Source organism: Myotis yumanensis, unplaced genomic scaffold (genome assembly GCF_028538775.1).
Source record: "Myotis yumanensis isolate MYYU_CA2020_CCGP unplaced genomic scaffold, mMyoYum1.0.hap1 SCAF_11, whole genome shotgun sequence".
In the NCBI taxonomy this organism is placed as follows: domain Eukaryota; kingdom Metazoa; phylum Chordata; class Mammalia; order Chiroptera; family Vespertilionidae; genus Myotis; species Myotis yumanensis.
This window is the reverse complement of record NW_027223762.1, coordinates 63,776,964-63,800,749: the sequence shown is the minus strand read 5'-3', so window position 1 is coordinate 63,800,749 and position 23,786 is coordinate 63,776,964. Positions and strand designations below refer to the sequence as shown.

The 23,786-nt window shown below is 48.7% G+C and overlaps 1 protein-coding gene across 2 annotated transcripts in view; it reads left to right on the top strand.

Moving 5' to 3' along the window:
* Nucleotides 1-1,597: 1,597 nt before the first annotated feature.
* The window catches only part of MERTK (MER proto-oncogene, tyrosine kinase), a 108,300-nt gene continuing 86,111 nt past the window's right edge, over nt 1,598-23,786 (top strand). For both annotated transcript variants that reach the window (XM_070429755.1, XM_070429754.1), the window contains exon 1: nt 1,598-1,711. In XM_070429755.1, coding sequence (XP_070285856.1) covers nt 1,636-1,711 — 76 coding nt within the window. In that variant the 5' untranslated portion in view covers nt 1,598-1,635. The remainder of the gene's footprint in view (nt 1,712-23,786) is intronic.

Here is a 23,786-nt window from a genome sequence, read left to right as displayed (position 1 = left end):
ATATTACCCAACTTTTAGGTGAACCCTAACCTGCTTGTCTTTCCAGGTAGATAATCTGGACAAACTTCTTTATCCCCATCATCAATGCTTAAATATACTCACAATTTATATCTTAAGAGCAATTTCTTCATCTTTACAATAAAGAAACTGTACTATATATTATTTTTCTTTTTCCAAATAAAAATAGATTTTTTTCATTGTAAAAATAATTCATAGTTATAGGTAGAAAAGAGAAAGGTTAAAATAAGTAAAAATCATGCACATACTAAATTGAAAATAATTATACATACCTTTATACATCTTTTCAGATATTCTAAACATATATAAATATACACATCCACAATTTGAAAGCATGTTATATTTCTGTTTGACAGTATATTCTATTTCTAATATTAAAAATATGTCTGCTTGGCCATTGTGGCTAGGTGGTTAGAGCATCAATCTGAGCACTAGAGGGCCTTGGGTTTAATTACCAGTCAAAGGCACATACCTGGGATGCAGTTAGATCCTGGCCTGTAGGGGTGCATGCAGGAGGTAAGCAATCACTGTGTCTCTTTCACATGGATCTCTCTCTCCCCCTCTCTCTCTATCCCCTCCCTTCACCCCTTCCCTTCCAGTCTCTCTAAAAATCAATGGAAAAAATATTATTGGGTGAGGATTAACAACAATAAAACACACAAAAATTTCTGAAAAATAGTATTTTCTAGTATGTTCATAGTAAGTACCTCTGAACACGTATTCATTAAAAAAAGATGTTAAAAAATGATTTTTAGGGAGAAAGGAAGGGAGGGGGGGAGAGAGAGAGAGAGAGAGAGAGAGAGAAACAGATGTGGGAGGGAATCATCCATCTGCTGCCTCCTGTCCCCCATGGACCCTACATCCTAGGAAAGTGCCCTGACAGGTAATCAAACCAGCAACCCTTGGTACCGGGAGGACGCCCAACTGAGCCCGGCGCTGGCCAGGGCTATTCAATTATTTTTGAGTAATTTTCTGCAAATAAAATTTGTTTCAAAAAATACATATATTCTAAATTTTAGTATGTGTGAATTTTAAATCATTTGACCAGGTGTCCTTGGAATTTGATTGGGACCTCATCACATTTGTAGATGGGGATAAGAGGAATTCATTCACTGGCTCCTTTAACGGGTATACATTAAGTGCTTCCTATGGGCCAGGCTCTAGAGGTGCAGGGGACAATCCAGAGTTGGCAATGAGGGTACTTTTGCATCAGAATCAAGCCAGCCTGCAGGAAGCTACATAACGTGAAGTCAGGACCTGCCTCTTTGCACGCCTGCTCTGTGCTTTTCCTTGACGCTCATTCTTCCAGGCGCATCCCGCTCCGCCTTCCTGGGCAACGCGGGGTGCTGTGTCCTCCAGCTCGGCGGCCCTGCACCTTTGGCCGGTGCCCCAGGGAAACTGGTGCCTCTCTCCGCCCCGCCTTGGCCGCTCCTCCCCGCGAGGTGCCTCCATTCCCGCCCCTCTCCCTCCCTTCCTCTGGGCTCTGGGACCTCCCCTTCCAGCCTCCCGCGCCTCCCAGCTCCATTCCGGGCGCCCGCTGCCGGACGCCGGACCCTGTTGCTCCGCTGGCTGCGCCGCCCGCGAGTTGAAAAGAATTTCCAGACCCGCGGCCCGGGGATGGGGCAGGCCCGGCTGCTGCTGCTGCTGCCGCTGCCGCTGTCTTGGCTCTTCGTCCCTGGGCTTCCCAGAAGGGGTGAGTGCACGGGACGGGGGTCTGGGAGAGGGGGCGCGTGGCCCGGGATCTGGGGGCGGGGGCAGGTGGAGCCAGGGAACGCGAGGGTCCGGGGAGGAGGTCGATGTTGGGAGTTCCGGAGGGGGCGCGGGGCGGCGGGAGGTCAGGGGCAGGGTGGGGGTGCGTCCGCCTGCTGGGCAGGTTTGCAAACACTCACTCCCCCAGCCTCCCCACTAAGGGCTGGTGCGCGGAGCAGAGTACAGGTCTCGCAGTAGCCCAGAGTCAGGAAGCCTGGATGGGCCATGTAGGCGCGTCCGATGGAACCGGCGGGGGCCACCGAGGGCCCCCTTTCCGCCAGGAGGAGGTCACGCTCTGTGCTGTGAGTTCCCAAGTTTTCCGCCCAGAGGACCGCGCTGGCCCCGCGCTGGCAGGAGCTCTGGGGACCGCACACCCACATCCCGAGGGACTCGCGCCCACTGACGCGCAGGCTGCGGAGTTGGGGTCGCTGTTTGGGCTCGTGGACTAAGGCGGGACCTGGGATGGTTGGCTCTCAGGCTGCTCCCACTGGGCCCTCATGGGCAGTACCAGCACCCCTCTGCAGGACATACCGTGGCGGTGCGGCCCCAGGAGAAAGGGGAGCATTCCCTACCCCTGTTATTGTGGGAGAGGGGCTCCAGTGCTTGGACAGCGTGTAGGTTTATCCCAGCTCTGCCAGGTGTGCGCACAGGTATTCCAGGGCAGACGCTGGCTGGATGAGCACAGGCCGGTCTGCGGGGCCGGTTCTGCACCCATAGCTGGGTCACGGGTGAGGGGGGTGAGCAGGTTAGAAGTCTGGTTGCTGATCCACTCTTGGAAGCAGGGAGAAACTTAACCAGGCCTCACCAAAAAGACAAAGAAAAAGAGGAGGGGGGGTGGAGAGAGAAAGGTATGCTAAATAAACACACCCCAGACATTTTTCCTTGGCTAACCCATTTCCATCCAGCCTGTGGGTTTGTTTGTTTGTTTGTTTGTTTTACCATGAATACTGCTGAGTAGTTTTCACCTACTAGAGTAAAAGGTGTGTTGTTGTTTTTTTAAGAATACCAAGTTACAGTTAAGCAATTTACTTAAAACTTTTTCCTTTTGAGATTTTGTGTGTGTGTGTGTGTGTGTGTGTGTGTGAAAGCTCAGTTGGTCAAATGAAAAATTCTTAAGCAGTGCCTCCTTTTGCACATTAAATTACATGGAAGCACTTTATAATTTGGGGCAATTTGAAACAAACATCAAAGAACTAAAACACGCCTGTTCTCCACCCCCCAAACCCTCAAAAAATCCTGGGCATTTCTGCCAGACCCATTTTTCATAATCCGCCAATCTGTTATATTTTTCTGCTAGTGAGGGCTGGCCATAAATAGTCTTGAAGGTAATGAATGTGGTGAAAAGTATGGGAAAAATAGTTTTGGTGTAAGATACTTAAAAATTGTGTTTTTCTTTTTCTAAATTTTAAAAACGCTGTAATAAAAAACGTTTGTAGTTGACAGTCAGCTTTAGTCAGATAAACATGCAAAGGCTGCTAAAATCCATCCAGTAGTGCCCAACTGGCGTGGGTTCAGCGTCACCTATGAACCAGGAGGTCATTCCTGGTCAGGGCACGAGCCTGGTGGCAGGCTGGATCCCCAGTAGGGGGTGGGGAGGACTTGCTGGAGGTAGCCAATCAAGGATTCTCTTTCATCATTGATGTTTCTCTCTCCCCCTTCCTCTATGAAATCAATAAATATATTTTTTAAATGAATCTTAAAAAAAAAAATCTACCCAGTAGGAAGAATGAAAAATGTCTCCAATTTTTCTTTTTCTACCCTTTGCTTCTTTTCTTGAATTTGCCTGGGAGATGTCTGATAGTGTTGCAGCTTACCTTGTAAAAAGCTTAAAGCAGTGTTTCTCAACCTTCCTAATGCCTCCACCCTTTAATACAGTTCCTCATGTTGTGGTGACCCCCAACCATAAAATTATTTTCGTTGCTACTTCATAACTGTAATTTTGCTACTGTTATGAATCATAATGTAAATATCTGATATGCAGGATGTATTTTCATTGTTTCAAATTGAACATAATTAAAGCATAGTGATTAATCACAAAAACAATATGTAATTATATATGTGTTTTCCGATGGTCTTAGGTGACCCGTGTGAAAGGGTCGTTCGACCCCCAAAGGGGTCAAGACCCACAGGTTGAGAACCGCTGGCTTAAAGGGTGGGCTTCTCGCTGGCAGAATTCGAGCAGAAGTAAGAGTGCAGTGCGAAGAGATTAAAAATGGAAATTAGAGTCTCCGTCTAGCTTTAAGATTTTCATGTTGCGCATTGTGGATCTAAGTGGTTTGTGTAGTGAGACAGGAGGAGACCCGTGGACTGTGTATGTAGGTGCTACACTGTAGAAGGATGGATAATTAACACCTTCCCATCACTTTAATCCAGGAATCCTCCCACCTCCATACATACAAATACCATCCCTCCAAGCCACAGAGAAGCAGAAGTGAAACTGCTGACCCAGGGGCATTTCAGTCCTTCCTGCCTGAGAGTCTTTAGTGGGGGTGCTAGTGAGCAGCAAAACCACCCAAACGAGTGGTTTGGTACTGGGAGAGGATAAAGGAGAAATAAAAGTGTGTAACAGTGAGGGCACAGCCAGGACCTGGCCCCTGACGAGGCTGTGTATGCAGCTAAACTCAACCTTCAGAACAAATTGGGCTTTAAAACCTCTTAAATTGTGGTGTTAACCTTCCAAACTGATGCTGTAACATACAATATATAGTCAGCATTTTCCCAGGGAGAATTTTAATTTGTCCCATTGCTCTTGGCCTTCATAACAATAGCTTCAAGTGTTTTTTGGAAGTAAGCAGTGCATATGTCACAAATAAATAATTTATAGAAAATTATTCTGATCCACTTTTTAAAAATGGATTTTGAGAGAGCCAGAGAAACAGAAACATCAATCGGTTGCCTCCCTCACATGTCCTGACCAGGGGGTTGAACATGAAACCTGGATATATGCCCTGAATGGGAATCGAACCCACCACTTTTTGGTGGACGAGACGACGCTACAACCAACTGAGCCACACCGGTCAGGGCCTGATCCACTTTCTTAAAGTGCTGAATGGAACACATTTATTTTTTATATTAACAATAACTATGTTTTTCCATCATATTTTTATTTTATTTTATTTATAATATTTTTATTGATTTCAGAGAGGAAGGTTGAGGGAGAAGGAGAGAGCGATAGAAACATCAGTGATGAGAGAGAATCATGGATCGGCTGCCTCCTGCATGCCCCACACTGGGGATCGAGCCCGAAACCCAGGCATGTGCCCTGACCGGGAATGGAACCATGACCTCCTGGTTCATAGGTCAATGCTCAACCACTGAGCCACACCAGCTGGGCTTCGATCGTAATGTTAGAAATAATTCCCAGATAATACTAGGAGCAGGGCCAGTGAGTTAGTATCCGGAGTTGGTTCTGAACAGGTCTACTCTTTCCAGGCCTGTGATTAGGGAACCTGCTGCCCGCTGGACAAGCTGAGCCAGGGTCTTGTTAAACGGGTCCCTCCCCACCTGCAAAGAGTAGCAGCCACTTCCTATATAATAGCCAGAATGAGATCCGAAGATGAGTCTGACTGGTGAGAATCCTCGGGGGGCTTTTCACTCCTTCCCAGGGTTTACAAGGATCTCACTCCTGTGGACTCTTTTCCAGTTACTCCCTCTTGTTCAGGATGCTTCGGTCACAGTGTCTCCTTCCTAGGGCTTCTGCAGTGGACGTGCCTGCCCTCTGGGTGAATCTTTCCCCTGATCTCTGCTTGCTGGCTCCTTCTGGTTTAGGTTTCAGCTCAGAGCTTGTGCTGAAGAGGCCTTCCCTCGCTCCCTCCCCAGTCAGTCATCTCTCTCTCTCTCTCTCTCTCTCTCTCTCTCTCTCTCTCATTTTTAATTTCCTAATGACGCTTCTCACCACCTGATGGTGGATGGCAGATGCCTAGCCCATCGCAGGTGCTCAGTGGGTGACTGTCTGGATAATGTCCAGGGCCAGACCTCCCTGTCTCTCTCTCTCTACTGACTTCCCAGAAGCACAATTGTTGCAGCTCCCATGCCCTTTTTGGTATGGAGGGTCTTGGTTGATGGAAAAATCACCTTCAATTTCACTGTGATATCAAAGCAGTTTCATTACTAGAAATGTTAGGACATCTAGAGAAGATAGATTTTTGGATTCTGTTATCACCAATATGGCAGTGTTAGCCTATTTTATATTCTCACGACTATTCCAACTGGGAAAAAAGTCTAAAGCTGCTGTTTTAATGTTGAAAACACAGCTTTACCAGCACCTCCCCAGGAGCAGGTTGCCCCGTGCTCAGGTGGCGGCCCTGAGTGCCTTACCTTTGGCCCATCCTCACAGGCTCAGTCTTAACCCAGAGCACAGGCTGTGCTTACTGTGCATCTCAGCAGGGGGTTAATGGTCATAAAAACGGACAAAAGCCTTTGGCCTGGAATGAAGTGCTTAACAGGGTCTTGGCTCAGGATCTGAGTAGTCAGCGAGCCTGCTCAGTCCTGCCTGTCCAGCCTCAGTTTTCTCTCTGGTCAGGGCGACTCTTAATTTTTCATGGAATTGTGAGGAGGATGAAGTGAGCTAATGGCATGGAGTAAATCCTCCAAAAATATTAACTGTTATTACCAATGGCTTCTTCCATTATTCTGAGCTCAAATTTTGGGGTAATTGTTTTTCCTGGACAGCCAGTGTTGCAGGGGGTGGGGTTCTTTTCTCAGTGAAATGTATCCTAAATTGCACCTTGAACTGTGAGGGCAGATGAGGGCAATGCCCCCTGTTCCCTGCGGGGCAGGGCTGTGGGGTGTGGGTCCTGACTTCTGAGTCAGGCTGTGCTCTTCAGGATTTGGTTTCCCGGGGGTTCCCGTGCAGGATCCACCCTTGGCCTGCCCTGCCCGCTCCTGCCCTGCCGCCCCCTTACCTTCTCTGGCTGGATTCAGACTTAACTCCGTCCAGGAATAGCTTCCCGTCATGTGCTTCTCTGCAAGGTTAAAAATGAAGGCCAATGCCTGCTCTACTCTCCCACACAACTCTGCCAACGTGGGTGTGGTTTTTGAGTGTAAACATCCAGATAATTATTATTATTTTTTTTTTACCAGCCCAAACCAGGTTTTTCAAGTGAAGTCTTCTGGCTGCAATGGATGGAAAATGTGACTTTGTTTCTTAGATCAGCCTCTGGGCATCTGCCTGGTGTGTGTGCCTGGTGTGTTGTGTGCCAACGCATCCTCCTGACCGGATACTTACTGTGGGTGGCAGGTGTGAGCAGGCTTCACCTGACCCTGCCTCTCGCACTCTGGGCATCTGCTGACCCCTGGCAGGAAGGGAGCCTGCTTCCTTTATCCTTTCCTTGTTCAGGCCCCCTGTGTCCAGCAGGCAATGGTTGGGAATCCCACAGGATCTTGGGCCAGAGTACTGAGGGGACCCGCCACCCCCTGCTTCCTCCCTCGGCGGAGGCCTGAGTTGGCTTCTCCTGAACTGTGGCTGTGGAACGGCGGCTGTTGAAAGCACGTGTGGAAGAGTCTTGACCGTAGCCAAGGCCCAGGTCTTCCCGCTCCTGTGAGTCCGGACAGCTGGGCAGCCCTCCGTGGTAGCTGTGTCATTCCCACTCTCTGGGCCTCTTTTCACAGCAGGACCCAGTGGGCCCCGCCACAGGTCCCAGGCTTTGAAGAGATAAAGAGAGGGTGATCATGTCCTCAACGTTTCACTGAGAAACCTACACTCAATTCTAAAGCATTTTATTTCTTCCTTTTGCCCATTTCATCCACCATCAATGCTTCTTTCTTTACTTAATGGTAAAATGGATTTTCTGTGAGACTTGGGGTAGCAGGGGTGTGGAAGGAAAAAAGGGTAGGGGAGACGAGGGAGGGAAAGAGAGAAACAGATGTTGACTTTATTTTTGGACAAGGTCATATAAGAAAATGGTTACACCAAAAGCTAAGAATATTTGAGAGACTTGTGGAGAAAGCCCAGTCCGTATCCCTGTGCGTGGGGTTTCTTAGGCTCCTGTGTTTCCCCTTGTCCTCAGTCATTAGTGGTGTCTTTGGGGGATTTCTTAGTCGGTCCCTTCACAGGTGCTTGCCTAGCGTCTGCTGAGCCACCTCAGGCCCCAGCAAGGTCAGGTCACAGGTGGTGCCTGTGCTGGCTCCCCCGGGAGGGGCCTGTCCTCAGGCCTGAGGTCTCAGGTTGGCACTGACAATCAGGCAAGTGGGACAGACCTGTTCTTTTGGGGGGAGGGGTGTTCAGGTACGTCCACATTGGGAATGGTAGATTATGCCTTAGCTTCGGCCTGGCCTCTGGTGAGACACAGGGGAAGCCTTGTTTTGGGGGAGAGGGATTGTTTTGCTGTTTTAAGCCTTCAGGCTTGTTAAAGCTGCTAGTAGACTGGCCTCATTATGGTTTTGGAAAATGATCCTTTTTACAAGTCAGAACAAGCTGTCTTGGAGGAGAATATTAGAACAGGGACGCAGACTCCCTGAATGTTGTTTTCTGTCCGGGGCTGACCGCTGACTGCATGCACGGCCAGCTGATCCATATTCATGGCACCTAGTTCAGCTGCATCTGTAGGCGGGTTTCCACTTGCCCCTGGCTGGCTGCCCCCATACAGGAAGGGGAAGGAGCCTGTGAGCCCTTTTATAGTTCTGTCATGTGATTTGCAGATTTGTGGATGAAAACAATGTTCTTTAAAAGTCTTGGAGCAGCCCTGGCTAGTGGCTCAGCTGGTTGGAGTATCAAACGTGGTGGGTTTGATTCCTGGTCAGGCTACATACCTAGGTTGTGGGTTCTGTCCCCGGTGGGAGCATATACCGATCAATATTCCTCTCCCTTTCTCTCTCTAAATTCAATTTAAAAAAAGAAAAAACCAGCCAGTGTGGCTCAGTGGTTAAGTGTTAGCCCATTCACCAGGAGGAGTGCAGGCTGATCTCTAATAAAAAAATCAGTAAAAAGGTTTAGAGCAAATAAAAAAAGGGAAGCTTATTAGGATTAGCATTAAATCGGAAGCATTTGTTTAAGAAAAAGAACCACTTTGGGAGTACAGAAATGTATATTCTCGTCCCAGCTTTGATGTTAGCTGGGAGGACAAGGAGAAAGTCAGCTAGGAAGTCCACCCTGGACCTGTGGACTCAGGGCTTGGGGTGCACATCTCGTTACCCTCCACAGATCCAGTTGCATCTGAGTCTTGAGGGGTGGGGAGCCTCTACCCCTTCCACGTCAGAGCTGACACTGAGAGTAGGAATAAGGTAGTTACATTTATCTAAGGACGGTGGCAAGTCCTAGACCCGGGTGACATCTGCAGGGCAGGACGGTTCCTCAAGCCAAGCGCCCTCAGGATTTTTGGACCAACAGGTGGCAGGAAGGTTGAGGTCTCTCGTGTGAGCCACTCAGGGAGGGATCCCACCATTGTTACCTGGAGGCCAACCAGTAAACATAAAAGCCTCACTTTCTCTCTTTACCTTACGTTTTGTCTTTCTCACCTACTCTTTTTCTTTATATTCAAGCCTTTTTATAAAATATTTAGAATACGTCTTCTCGGGAGAAGTGTCTGTTCAGGTCCTCTGCCCATTTTTTAAGTTGGATTGTTTGTTTGGAGCTGAGTTGTGTGAGTTTTTTTTTTAAATATATTTTATTGATTTTTTACAGAGAGGAAGGGAGGGAGATTGAGAGTTAGAAACATCGATGAGAGAGAAACATCGATCAGCTGCCTCCTGCACATCTCCCACTGGGAATGCGCCTGCAACCAAGGTACATGCCCTTGACTGGAATTGAACCTGGGACCCTTGAGTCCGCAGGCCGACAGCTCTATCCACTGAGCCAAACCGGTTAGGGCTGTGTGAGTTTTTTTTAAATATCTTTTTGATATTAACCCCTTCTCAGAGCTGAATATCTTCAAATATCTTCTCCCATTCAGTTGGTTGCCATTTTGTTTTGTTGACAGATTCCTTTGCTGTGCAGAAGCTTTTTAGTTTGATATAGTCCCATTCATTTATTTTTGCTTGCTTTATCTTCCCTTGCCTTTGAGGTCATAAAATCTTGTCTAAGACCAAGGTTCATAAAATCTTGTCTAAGACCAAGGTCCATATGTTTAGTACCTATGTATTCTTCTATGTAATTTATTGTTTCAGTTCTTATATTTAGGTCTTTGATCAATTTTGAGTTAATTTTTGTATATGGGGACAAACTATAGTCCAAGTTTCATTTTTTTTTTTTTTTTGCATGTGGCTCTCCAGTTTTCCCAGTACCATTTACTGAAGAGGCTTTCATTTCTCCATTATATGTGTTTGGCTCCTTTGTAAAACATTATTTGCCCATAAACATGTGGATTTACATCTGGGCTTTCAATTCTGTTTTATTGGCCAGGTGTCTTTTTTTCAGCCAATATACTGTTTGATTATCATTGCTTTGTAGTTTGAAGTTAGGGAGTGTGATACCTCCGGGTTTGTTATTTTTTCTCAGGTTTGCTTTGGCTATTCAGGGTGTTGCATCGTTTCATACAAATCTGATGATTTTTTTGTTCAGTTTCTTTAAAAAATGTCATTTGGGCTCTGGCTGGGTGGCTCAGTTGGTTGGAGTGTCATCCCATGCACCAAAAAAGGTTGCGCAATTAATTCCCAGTCAGGATACATACCTAGGTTTCAGGTTCGATCCCAGGTCAGGGAGTGTACTGGAGGCAGTTGATCGATGTTTTTCGTTCACACATTGTTATGGGTTCACTCAGCGAGATAGACCACCGACTCAGAATTTAAATTTAAGAGCCTTTATTAAGCTGGCCAGCTGACTACAGTCACAGCACCCTGCCGAAGCAAAGGCTGAACTGCAGCGCTGACTGCAAGAGTTACAGCATTTTTATTTGCAAAAACCACAAAGTTGCAAAGCCTTGTTTACACAATTAGTTCCCGACACAGTATAGCATCATTACCTTCCTATCTATGTGTTTTAGGAACAGAGAGTACAGCATATGGAGAAGGGGCCATGAGACCATATCTCAAGGCCTGGCCTGATGTCAGTACCTTCCTATCTATGTGTTTTAGGAATGGACAGCACAGCGCGCCCCGTCTGGCCGAAGTGCCAGATATGCAGCCCAGTACAACATCAATGTCTCTCTCTCTTTCCCTCCCTTCCTCCCTCTCCCTTCTTCTCTTCTAAAATCAATCAGGTGAGGATTTAAAAAATGTCGTTTGGATTTTGATGGGGATTGCATTAAATCTGTATATTGCTTGGGTAATATGGCAGTTTTAATTATATGGATTCTTATAATCCATGAACACAGAATATTTTTCCATTTTATTGTGTCTTTTTGTAAATATTTTTTATTGCTTTCAGAGAGGCAGGGAGAGGGAGAGAGAGATAGAAACATCAATGATGAGAGAGACTCATTTTTAGGCTGACTCCTGCTCAATGTACCAGAGTAAAGAGATGCAAAATGGAGATTGAGCCCACAACCCAGGCATGTGCCCTGACCAAGAATCGAACCGTGACCTCCTGGTTCATAGGTCGAAGCTCAACCACTGAGCCATGTCGGCAGAGCATATTGTGTCTTTTTCAATCTCTTTTAATAATGCTTTGTAGTTTTCAGTGTATAGGTCCTTCACATCTTTTAAGTTTATTCCTAGATATTTTAATCTTCTTGTAATTGCAAAGGGAATTTTATTTCATTTTCTGAAATTTCATTGTTAGTATATAGCAGTGATGGCGAACCTATGACACGTGTATCAGAAGTGACATGCGAACTCATTTTTTTGGTTGATTTTTCTTTGTTAAATGACATTTAAATATATAAAATAAATATCAAAAATATAAATCTTTGTTTTACCATGGTTGCAAATATCAAAAAATTTTTATATGTGACACGGCACCAGAGTTAAGTTAGGGTTTTTCAAAATGCTGACACGCCGAGCTCAAAAGGTTCACCATCACTAGTATATAGGAATTGAGTGAATTTTTTAAAAATTGATTTTATAAACTACAACTTTACTGTATTTATTGTTTCTAATAGTTTTTTGGAGGTGGTGTTTTTAGGGTTTTCTATATAAAGAATTATGTCATCTGCAAAAAGTGACACTTTTATTCCCAGTGTGGATGCCTTTTATTTCTCTTGCCTGATTGCTGTGGCTAGGACTTCCAGTACTAGGTTGAATAAGAGTGTGAGAGTGGACACCTTTGTCTTGCTCCTGGCCATCGAGGAAAAGCGTTCAGGTGTTCACCATGGAGTGTGATATTAGCTGAGGTTGTTGATGAGCATTATTTCCAAGTTCTGTGTCCTTGCGTATTTTCTGCCCAGTTCTTTGATCGGTTATTGAGAGAGAGATGTTGAGTGTCTCCAACTATAATCGTTTTTTTGTTGTTTTGTTTTGATTTTTCGTTCAGTCCTATCAGTTTCAGCGTCACATATTTTGCATCTCTTTACTCTGGTACATATAGTCATCCCGTAGTATCCATGGGGGATTGGTTTTAGGACTGCCCCTCCCTTAGTATGCTGAAATGCATGGATGCTCAAGTCCTTTATATTAAGTGATGTAGCATCTGCATATAATCTCCACACATCATCCCTTATACTTTATTTTTAAATCTTTACCTGAGGATATTTTTTCCACTTCTTTTTAGAGAGAATGGAAGGGAGGGGGGGAGGGAGGGAGAGAGAGACACATCGGTAGGTTGCACGCACCCTGACAGCGGGTGGGAAGTGAACCCACAACCCAGCTATATGCTCTTGACCTAGACTTGAACCAAGACTCTTTGGTGGGCAGCCAATGCTCCAAACATTGAGCAACACCAGCCAGGGTATCCCATATACTTTAAATCATCTCTATATTACTTACAATACCTAACACAATGCAAATGCTATGCAAATACTTCTAATACTGTATTGTTTTGGGAATAATGAGAAAAAACAGTCTGTACATGTTCAGTACAGATGCAACCATCATAGGTCTAACTACATAGTACGTGTCAGCAGCAAGGGACCTTTTTTTTCTCCCTGAATATTTTTAGTTCGCAGTTGGTTGAATCCATGGATACGATACCCACAGATACAGAGGACTGGCTGTATTCATTTAACTGCGATTTCTTATTGGTAGATTGACTGTTTTATCATTATGTAATGTGCCTTTCTATCTCTGGTAATTTTCTTTACTTTGAAAACTTTTTTTCTGATATTAATATAGCCATCCTGCTTTCTTTTGATGAATGGTTACATGATATCTTTTTCTACGCTTTTGTGTTCAACTTGCCTATCATCATCTACACTAATAAAAGAGAAACATGGTAATTAGGGTACGACCGCTACCCTTCCCATTGGCTAATCAGCATATCCTTATGCAAATTAACTGTCAGCCAAGATGGAAGCGAACATGAGGCTTGCTTGCTCCAGTGACTGCAGACTCCAACGTTCCCTGCCTGACTTGCAGGCCTCTGAGCTGGCAGTTTGAAACATTCTAACAAATATAGAAGCTAAACAAAACCCCAGAAACCAGCTTTCGGCCGGCGGGGATCTCAGAGCTGGAGTTATACATTGTTTCGATTATAGAACTGAAACAAACCAGATACCGGCTTTCAGCAGCAGAGGGCTTGGTCCAGAATAAAATTAAAAAAAAAAAAAAAAAAGGAGCGGTTGGGAGCTTCAGTCAACAACTGCCAGCCTGAAAGCAGCCCTCAGCCCCTCACCCAGACTGGTCAGGCACCCCAGTGGGGACCCCCACCCTGAAGGGTGTGTGACCAGCTGCAAACAGCCATCATCCCCTCATCCAGGCTGGCCAGGCACCCCAGTGGGGACCCCCACCCTGATCCAGGACACCCTTCAGGGCAAACCAGCCGGCCCCCAGGCCTCTATCCTATATAGTAAAAGGGTAATATGCCTCCCAGCACCAGGATCAGCGGAGCCACAAGGCCTCCTGGCACCAGATCAGCGTGACAGGGGGCAGTGCCCAAACCCCCTGATCACCCTGTGGCTCTGTTTGTGACAGGGAGCGGGGCCACAACCTCCCTATCCGCCCTGCTCTGTTCCTGACAGGGGAAGGCGCCCCAACCCCCTGATGGGCCCTGCTCTGTGCCTGATAGGGGGGAGCTCCCCAGTCCCCTGATCGCCCTGCAGCTCTGTGTGTGACAGGGTACGGCGTCCCAACCCCCTAATCGGCCCTGCTCTGTGGGTGATAGAGCGTGGTGCCCCAACCCCCTGATCCGCCCTGCTCTGTGTGTGACAGGGGGTGGTGCCCTAACTCCCCTATCAGCCCTTCTCTGTGAGTGACAGAGGGGAGCTCCCCAACCCCGTGATGGGCCCTGCTCTGTGTGTGACAGGGAGGAGCTCCTCAACCCCCTGATGGGCCCTGCTCTGTGCATGACAGTGGGGAGCTTCCCAACCCCCTGATGGGCCCTGCTCTGTGCGTGACAGGGGGAAGCGCCCCAACCCCCGATTGGCCCTGCTCTGTGCGTGACAGGGGGTGGTGCCGCAACCTCCCCATCGACCCTGCCTTGCGTGTGACAGGGGGCGGTGCCCCAACCCCCCAATCGGCCCCACCCTGAGCGTGACTGAGGGTGGCATCGCAACCTCCCAATCCGCCCTGCTCTGTGCATGACAGGGGATGGCGCCCCAACTCCCCAATCAGCCCTGCTCTGAGCCCGACCAGGGGCTGCACCTAAGGATTGGGCCTGCCCTCTGCCACCCAGGAGCAGGCCTAAGCCAGCAGGTTGTTATCTCCTGAGGGGTCCCAGACTGCGAGAGGGCACAGGCCGGGCTGAGGGACCCCCCCCCCCCTTCCCCCGCCCAGTGCACAAATTTTTGTGCACCGGGCCTCTAGTATACAATAAAAGGCTAATATGCAAATTGTCCCCTTGACTGGGAGTTTAACTGGGAGTTTGACCAGGGGGCAGGGCCAGCCCGCCAACAGCCGGAGGACCCTCCCCGCAGCCAGCCAATTGGACCGATTGGGCCTGGCCGTCCTGACCCCACCCATGCACGAATTTGTGCACCAGGCCTCTAGTATAATTATATTTGGAGTGAATTGCTTATAAATAGCAGATAATTGGGTCATGTTTTTTACTCTAGTCTGCCAATCTCTTTTAATAAGCATATTTTGATCATTTACATGTAATATTAGGTGTTGATGTTTTAGCAGTTTAAATGAAATACAGAATCCCTACCTCCTTTTATTTTATTTTTTTATGATTATTTTTTAAATCCTAACCTGAGGATATGCTTTACATTGATGACTGAGAGAGCAAGGAAGGAAGATGAGGAGAGGGAGGGGAGAAGAGGGCAAGAGAGGAAGAAAGAGAGAGGAAGAGAAATCGATATGAGACTCATTGATTGGTTGAGGCAGCATAACCCCCTTCCCTACCAGAGCAGGTCAGAGAAACCAGATAAAAGACTTAAATAAGAGCCAAAGTCTTATAATACCCAAAAATATAATCCCCAGTCAGGGCCCGTTGATGAGGGCCCTCACTGGGGCTCCAACCTGCAACCTACTTATACTAGTACTAGAGGCCCGGTGCACAAAAATTTGTGCACTCGGGGGGGTGGTCCCCCAGCCCAGCCTGTGCCCTCTCACAGTCTGGGACCCCTCAGGAGATAATGACCTGCTGGCTTAGGCCTGCTCCCCGGTGGCAGAGGGCAGGCCCAATCCCTAGGTGCAGCCCCTGGTCAGGCTCAGAGCAGGGCCGATTGGGGAGTTGGGGCGCTGCCCCGTCATGCACAGAGCAGGGCGGATCGGGAGGTTGCAATGCCACCCTCAGTCACGCTCAGGGTAGACTGATTGGGAGGTTGGGGCACCACCCCCTGTCACACTCAAGGCAGGGTCAATGGGGCGGTTGTGGCGCCACCCCCTGTCACGCACAGAGCAGGGCCGATCAGGGGGTTGGGGCGCTGCCCCCTGTCACTCACAGAGCAGGGCCCATCAGGGGGTTGAGGAGCTCCCCCCTGTCACTCACAGAGCAGGGCCCATCAGGGGGTTGAGGAGCTCCCCCCTGTCACTCACAGAGTAGGGCCGATAGGGGAGTTGAGGCACCGCCCCCTGTCACACACAGAGCAGGGCTGATCAGGGGGTTGGGGCGCTGCACCCTGTCACACTCAGGGCAGGGCCGATGGGGAGGTTATGGCTCTACCCTGTCACACACAGAGCAAGGCCCATGGAGGGGGGTTGGGGCGCCACCCTCTATCACCCACAGAGCAGGGCCGATCAGGGGGTTGGGGCACCACCACTGTCACACTCGGGGCAGGGCCGATGGAGAGGTTATGGTTCTACCCTGTCACACACAGAGCAGGGCCCGTGGGGGCGGGGGGTTGGGGCGCCTCACCCTGTCACACACAGAGCAGGGCCGATCAGGGGGTTGGTGCGCTGCACCCTGTCACACACAGAGCTGCGGGGCAATCGGGGGATTGGGGAGCTCCCCCCTATCAGGCACAGAGCAGGGCTGATCAGGGGGTTTGGGCACTGCCCCCTGTCACGCTGATCCCGGTGCTGGGAGGCATATTACCCTTTTACTATATAGGATAGAGGCCTGGTGCATGGGTAGGGGCCGGCTGGTTTGCCCTGAAGGGTGTCCTGGATCAGGGTGGGGGTCCCCACTGGGGTGCCTGGCCAGGCTGGCTGAGGGGCTGAGGGCTGTTTTCCCACTGGCAGTTGACTAAAAGCTCCCAACGGCTCCTTGTTTTCCTTTTTTTTTTTTTTCCTGGGCCAGCTTTAGCTCTGAGGCCTTGCTGCTGAAAACATGGATACAATGTTGCGGTCCGGGGTTGACTGAAAGCCGGTTTTGTTTAGCTTCTTATTTGCAACATAGTAATAGTTGCTTAGAGTTGCAGTTGAGAGTTGGGCAAGTGAGGCGGGGAACGTTGGAGTCTGCAGTTCCTGGAGGAAGCAAGCCTCCCTGCTCGCTTCAGTGCATGGCTGCCGGCCGCCATCTTGGCTGACAGTTAATTTGCATAAGGATACGCTGATTAGCCAATGGGAAGGGTAGCGGTCGTACGCCAATTACCATGTTTCTCTTTTATTAGTGTAGATGTCCTGACTGGGAGTCGAGGCCCTGTGCACCTAACATTTGTGGGTTTGATTCCCAGCCAACTGAGCCACACTGGCCAGGGCTTGACCAATATTTTTGCTTTTTATGATTTTTCCTTCCTTCTAATGACTCAGGTTTCTTTCTTTCATTATTTCCTTTCCTAGAGACGTTCCTTTAGCGTAAGTCTTCTGATAACAAATTCTCATAGTTTTCCATCTCTCTGTGTGATTTCAAAATGCCTTTTTTTTTGTCTTTAGTAGTTAAAAGTTTGGCTATGATGTATCTTGGCATGGATATTTTTGGAGCTTATCTTATTTTGGGTTCACTCAGATGTTTGATTCTGTAGATTTGTATCTTTTGGCAGATTTGGAAAGTTTTCAACCAACATTTTTTCAAGTACTTTTAGCCTTGCCCTCCCTCTTCTCCTTCAGGGACTTGGGTGATACACATGTTAGATCTTTAATAATAGTCCTCCTGCTCCCAGAGACTCTTCATTATTTTTCAGCCTCTTTTCTTTCTGTTGTTTCGATTGGATACTTTTCTGATGTTTTATCTTTCAGTTCACTGATCTTTCCTCTGTCCCTCCATTCTGCTTTGAGCCCACCCATTGAATTGTTTTTATTTTGACTATTGTAGTTTTCCATTAAAAAATTTCCATTTGGTTCTTTTTGTGTCTTCTATTTCTTTCCTGAGACTTTTTATTTTTCCTCTATTTCATGTTCCTAATTGCTTGTTGGAGTATTTTTATAATTCCTTTAAAAACTTCTTCAGCCCTGGCTGGTATAGGTCAGTGGTTAGAGTGTTGGCCTGCCCAACAAAGAGTTTGGGGTTCGATTTCCAGTCAAGGAAGAGTACCTTGCCGGACCGGTTTGGCTCAGTGGATAGAGCATCGGCCTGCGGACTCAAGGGTCCCAGGTTCGATTCCGGTCAAGGGCATGTACCTTGGTTGCAGGCACATCCCCAGTGGGGGGTGTGCAGGAGGCAGCTGATCGATCTCTCTCATCGATGTTTCTAACTCTCTATCCCTCTCCCTTCTTCTCTGTAAAAATTCAATAAAATATATTTAAAAAAAAAAAGAGTACCTGGGTTACGGGTTGATACCCGGCCCCGGTTGATGGTTTCCTCTCTCTCATTCTTTCTCCTCCCCCCTCCCTCCCTCCCTTCCACTCTCTCTAAAAATCAATGGGAAAAATATCCTCGGGTGAGGATTAACAACAACAAAAAAGCTTTTTCAGATAATTCTCTGTCTTCTTAGTGTTGATACTTCACTGAGACAAAATTTTTTATTGAAACCTAGACATTTTCGGTATTATAAGACTTTGACTCTTATTTAAGTTTTTTATCTGGTTTCCTCTGATCTGCTCTGGAAGGGAAAGGGGTTATGCTGCCTCTTACTGCCTGGTGGAGGCAGCATAGGTCCCAACTCAGCCTCCATTGACCAACTCTGAATGTGGGAGCATCCTGGTCACTGCTGGTCACAGGTGGGGTGCGAGTTCTGGCTGCTTGCAAGGCCTCCACTGCTACCTCCCTCGCTGGGAGGTGTAGGAGAGCCTTGTTACTTTCTGACTGTTCCCTACCTGACTTCCCCTGACATCAGAGGGGAAGGAATGCCCTCGCTGGGCAGTGGGGAAAGCCCTGACTCTGATAACCACTCCAGGGGGAACAAGGCGGATGCCTTATTAATGCCAGGTGGGTGTGGAAGTTCAAGCTCCCCACTGGGTCTTGACTAACACTGGCCAGTGAGGATGACAGCCCCAGCTCTCCACGTGGCCCTCTCTGATACCACCCCGTGGAACTGCTGTCACCTCTTCACACCCTGGTGAGGGTGAAGTCCAGGCTTCCCCTTGACCTTTGCTGGCCTCGGCGGGATGGAGCCATAGATTGTGGGCCTAGAGGAGAGCCATTTATTTTTTTTTATTTTTTATTTTTTTTTTATTATTCGCTTAAAGTATTACAAAGGGTATTACATAAGAATCCTTCCCCCCCCCCCCCCCCGCCCTTGACAAACCCCTACCCTCCCTTACCCCCCAGTGTCTTATGTCCATTAGTTATGCTTATATGCATGCATACAAGTCCTTCGGTTGATCTCTTACTCCCCTCCCTCCTGCCCCCCAACTCTCTCTGGCCTTCCCACTGCAGTTTGACAATCAGTTTGAGGCAGCTCTGCCTCTGTATCTATTATTGTTCAAAAGTTTGTAATGGTCTTTATTATCCATGAATGAGTGAGATCATGTGGTATTTTTCCTTCATTGACTGGCTTGTTTCACTTAGCATAATGCTCGAGGAGAGCCATTTATTATCTAAAAGTCTTCTGTCTTGTTGAGCTACCCCTTTCCTGGCCCTTGGAGAGGACAGACTTGCTTGGGTTTGTTTGTTTGTTTGTTTGTTTGTTTTTGGTCTCTGCCTATTAGCATTTCCCAAGGGGAAAACCCAGGGAATTCATCTTTATGGTGTTCTTGGGTTCCGAGGCCCTTTGTCAATCTTCCTCCTCTCCAGTTTTCAGGGTTTTAAAAAGAATGTTTGTTTTATATACAATGTCTGGTGTTTTTGTGGGAGGGACAGGAAAAAATTCATCTGTTTTTAGAGGTAATTCTTTGCCTTCTGTCACTTAGGAAAGACAGACTGTTCTTGCTAAGGTGTTTGGTCTTCCCGAGATGGTCACATTTTAAAAGGAAATACTATTTCTTTAAAAGAATGACTTTTTATAATTAGGAATTCAGGTGTTTGTGAGCCAGGGCATACGTGTTGGGTGTGGCTTGTGGAGGAAATAAACTTGGAGTCTGAGAGTCGCTCCTGGGACTTGGGAAGGCCATGCCTGGCCCTCGGGGAGAACCAGCCGCAGACTCCCGCGGGGAAGCTGCTGCAGGACCCGGGCCAGAAAGTGTTCCGTCAGTGCCTTTCTCTGACACTTGGTGTGCTGCCAGCGGGGAAGGAGAAGGAAGCCCTTGCTTAAGTAAACACATATTCCTGTTTCACTGAAGACTGAATAGCCTAAGGCATAATCGGTTCCATATGTTCAGCGTTGATAGTCCACGCATGACTAGTGGCACCTTTGAAATAAGACAGATCGGGTGTTTCACGTTCTGACATAGTAACTGCCATTTTGGGCATGTCTGCGCACAACAAGCATCGTGCAGCGTGTTCTGTGTGCACACTTCTGCTCTCACCTCTGAAACATACGAGGTGTCACCTGTCTGACCTTATAATGAGGAGACTGAGTCTCAGACGGACAGGTGACTCGCCTCTGGCCTCCGTGGGGCTGACCTGGGGCTACTAGTACACCTTGCCCGTCTGATCCAAGTTCTTATACTCACCACACTCCTAAGCTGCGTGCATTCAAACCTGGTTCTGCATGGGGATTCTCAGGCCGGACCCTCAGGCATGCCCAAGCCAAGGCGATCTGATTCATTCCCTAGAGCAGGGGAGCTGGTCCTGGCGGCGTGATAGAATCACTAGAAGAGATTTCCTAAAAGCCTGATGCCCAGCTGCACCGCTGGCCACTGAACTCCAGCTGTGCGTGAAGCCCAGGACCAGAGCTTTAAAAACCTCCCCTGGAGATGCTGGTGTTCTGCGGGTTTGAGAGCTTGGAGGGGACGGTGGGATGTCAGTCAGGTTCTGGAACTCTCTTTTCTGGTTGCAGAAAGGACTGGGGGCTGCAGCCTGCTTGGGGAGCTTTCTTTGCAAAGCACTTCTACCAAGAAAATGTCAGATGCCCATGCCAAAAAGTGGGGTTTAGGCTGAAGGGGATGATGAGGGGCTGCCTAAAGCCCTTGGAGGCCCTTGGGGCTCCCACTGCTGAAGTGGGTGCAGGAGGCCTGGTGAGAGGCCCAGGTGGGACTCTGCTATTTTTTTTTTTTTAAAGCCAATGTGCCAAGTGGGTTTGTGCTCAGAGGTCCCAGCACTTCACATGTTCCAGGTGAGGACTCAGAGAGCGGTGGGATGGCTTAAGCCACTGGTCAGCAAACTCATTAGTCAACAGAGCCAAATATCAACAGTACAACAATTGAAATTTCTTTTGAGAGCCAAATATTTTAAACTATATAGGTAGGTACATTGTTATTAACTTAATTAGGGTACTCCTAAGGCTTAGGAAGAGCCACACTCAAGGGGCCAAAGAGCTGCGTGTGGCTCTCGAGCCGCAGTTTGCAGACCACTGGCTTAAGGGATGTGCTATGGTTCCTGTGTGCCCCCAAGACCCGCTCTTGCCCTAGCCTGTGAGGGCCAACAGTGAACCCCGAGGGCTACTTTTGCAAAGTGATACTAAGTGAGATTTATTTGACTGAGTATATCATCCCACCCAGTCATAACTGATCTGAAATGCAAGTGTACTGGGGCATCCTGTTTCCTTTTATCTGGCAGCCCTGGGCCTGCTAGGCTCCCCGGGGGAAATCTGACAGGACCATGCTTTGTCCCTGTCCTCACTGGCAGCCCTGCCACCACCAGCAGCTGTGCCCCCTCAGGCACAGGTAGCCCACACTCCCTTACCTCGAGGCCCCTGTCAGGCCAGCTAAGGAGCTCCAGGTGGCTGCGCTTAATCTCTCCAGGTATCACTTGGGCACCTCAGGTCATGTGATCTCAGGTTAAAAGTTTTTAGAAAGTTTTCTCTCATACGTTATTGTCGTTATTGTCGCTGCTCTTTATCAGTGGAGAATGCTTGGCTTTTGCATAAAGTTTGTTCTGGGTTTGGCTTCAGCCAGAGGGGCTGGGGACGGAGTCCTCAAACTGGGACAGGGGAGTGGCCTAGGGACGAGACGCAAATGGCAGGCACCAATCCAGGCAGGGTCTCTCCTGGGGCTGGGGTGTAGACATAAATGGGATTCCAGAGGCCACAAGCCTTTCTGTAAACACTGACCCACCCCAGATGGGGCCTCTCTACTCCACTGCAGGGCTGCTGACAGCACAGCCTGGCAGGCAGCAAGCTTGGGGCACTGGGCAGTGCGCCCCCGCCCCCCCATCTGCCATCCTGCTCTGTGCTCCTATGCTCCACTGGTGAGGCAGCAAACCCCTGGGAGTTCAAAGACACCCCGCACCCTGCAGCGCCCCCTCAACATCCCTCTCCACGGTCTCCCCCACTGATGTTAGGGCTGAACTTCGGAGAGTTATGCTCCTGCCTCTGCTGTCTGAGAAAGAGCAGGGAGGAGGCCCCATAGGCGGGCGCCTCCGTCCCGCCCTCATCCCACCACTCGGTTCACGGGACTGGAAAGCAGGCTGAGGGCACCTGACACCCGAGGGCACTCTCCATCCTCCCAGGCTCCGGGGCCAGGAGCCCGCTTAGCGCAACCATGGCACCTGCTACTCTGGGCCCGGTGCCTTCAGCAGCTGCCGCTTCCTGCACCTTTCTTGGGCTGAGATCCGAGTCTTCGGGGAACTTAGGGAACTCCTGCCAGGAGAGGGAGTGGAGGCCAGCCCTAGACAGGCTCCTCGGAGCCTGGATTCTCTGGCCAGAGGCTGGAGGCATATTTTTTCCTCTCACGTTTGCCCGGCAGTTACCCTGCCCCAGTGTCGCCATTCCCTGTGCTTTGTCTAACACACACCTCCCTGGTGATCCAGGCACTCGCTCCCACATCGGCCGGGACCTGCACGTGCGCTGGGGTCCTGTACATCCATCCTCTCCCTCCACGAGGGACTGTGGCCCTGGCAGGGGAACAGGCTGAAGCTCTTCCCCTGAGGACATGGCTCAGGGTGAGGGGCTGGGGGCTCTAACTGCAGAGCTGCTGGCCAACCACAGGCCACCACTGCTCCAATCCTCCTGCCACTGTTATTGGACGAAGCGGGTGTCGTTTTCCCCACTGGGGGCTGGGAGTAGAGTCCTCACGATACCTTGAGAGAAAGAATTTTCTGAGAGTCGCACAGGATGAGTGATTTTATTTGTATGGAATTGTATCCTTGGGTTTCCAAAGTCTCATTTCTCTGAGTCCAGTCATAGAAGAAGTGTAGGTGGGGTTTCAGTAAAGCTAGAAGCAAAGCCAGGGTCCAAAGTTTCCATTCCGTGTGTAGCAGGTCCAGGGCTGCATCAGGCTAGCTGCAGTCCATTAGTCTATTGTGTATACATTTGAGGGTGGGGGGCGGGGATACCCTATATTTGAATTCTCCATAACACACTGTGTTATCTTTATAATTAGAAAGGTCAAATGTTTTCAAATAAATTAAACAAATCAAAGAAAGTATCTTTAGCTTTCCTTGCTCTACTTTTTGCCTTCTATAAAATGGACATATATTTAAAGAAAAATAAAAAATAGGGATTTGGAGAAAGCCCAGCTCCCTAGGGCCCTGGAACTCAGTGAATTGGCAAACATAGGTTTGCCAACGGAAGAGGCAGAGATGGGCCCGAGGGCTTCAAAGCCTATAGGATAGAGTGCAGGTGGCTTAGGCACATAGCAGGAGCATTCACTGCTGCAGAAAGCACCTCAAACCAGAGAAAGACGGGGGCTGGAGGGACCCAGGGCCTGGGCTTTGCCTTCTGCTACTGAGAGCACAGGCCCCACTCCAACAGGCTTGCCTGGCGGTCCAGTCACCCTGACCTCCTCTCCCTGGAGTAAATGGGCACTGCAGCCCCAGCACACTCATCGGTCTGGCTGACTGCTCCAGGCTGACCCCTAGTGCCCCCCACCACGCATGCAGAGGCCCTGCCCCCCACTGAGACCTCTGTGTGGGGACCAGCAGCGAGTGTTCTCCGGTTCCTTCCAGTGAAACCTCTTCTCCTCCACCCTGGCATTCTCCCTGGGGCGGAGAGAGCACCTGGTGTGGGAGAAAGGCGTGCGGACAGGGCTCAGTGACCAGAGCTGTGGCCTCCAGTGAGTGCAGTCCTGAGGGACTTGGCAGGGAGGGGGCAGAGGAATATATTCTCAGGGGCCTCCTTCCGCCCTCGGAACTCCTGCTTGCAGTAGCTCCATTAGCCAAATACGTGCTCAGCTGGGTACTTTTCTTTTTCTTTATTAGCTGGATACCTAGGCTAAAAATTATTTGCTATTGATGTGAATTACAAGTTCTAGTTGTTGCTATGCATTCTTTCTTTAAATTGTTTTATTTTCTTGTTTTTTAATTTTTATTG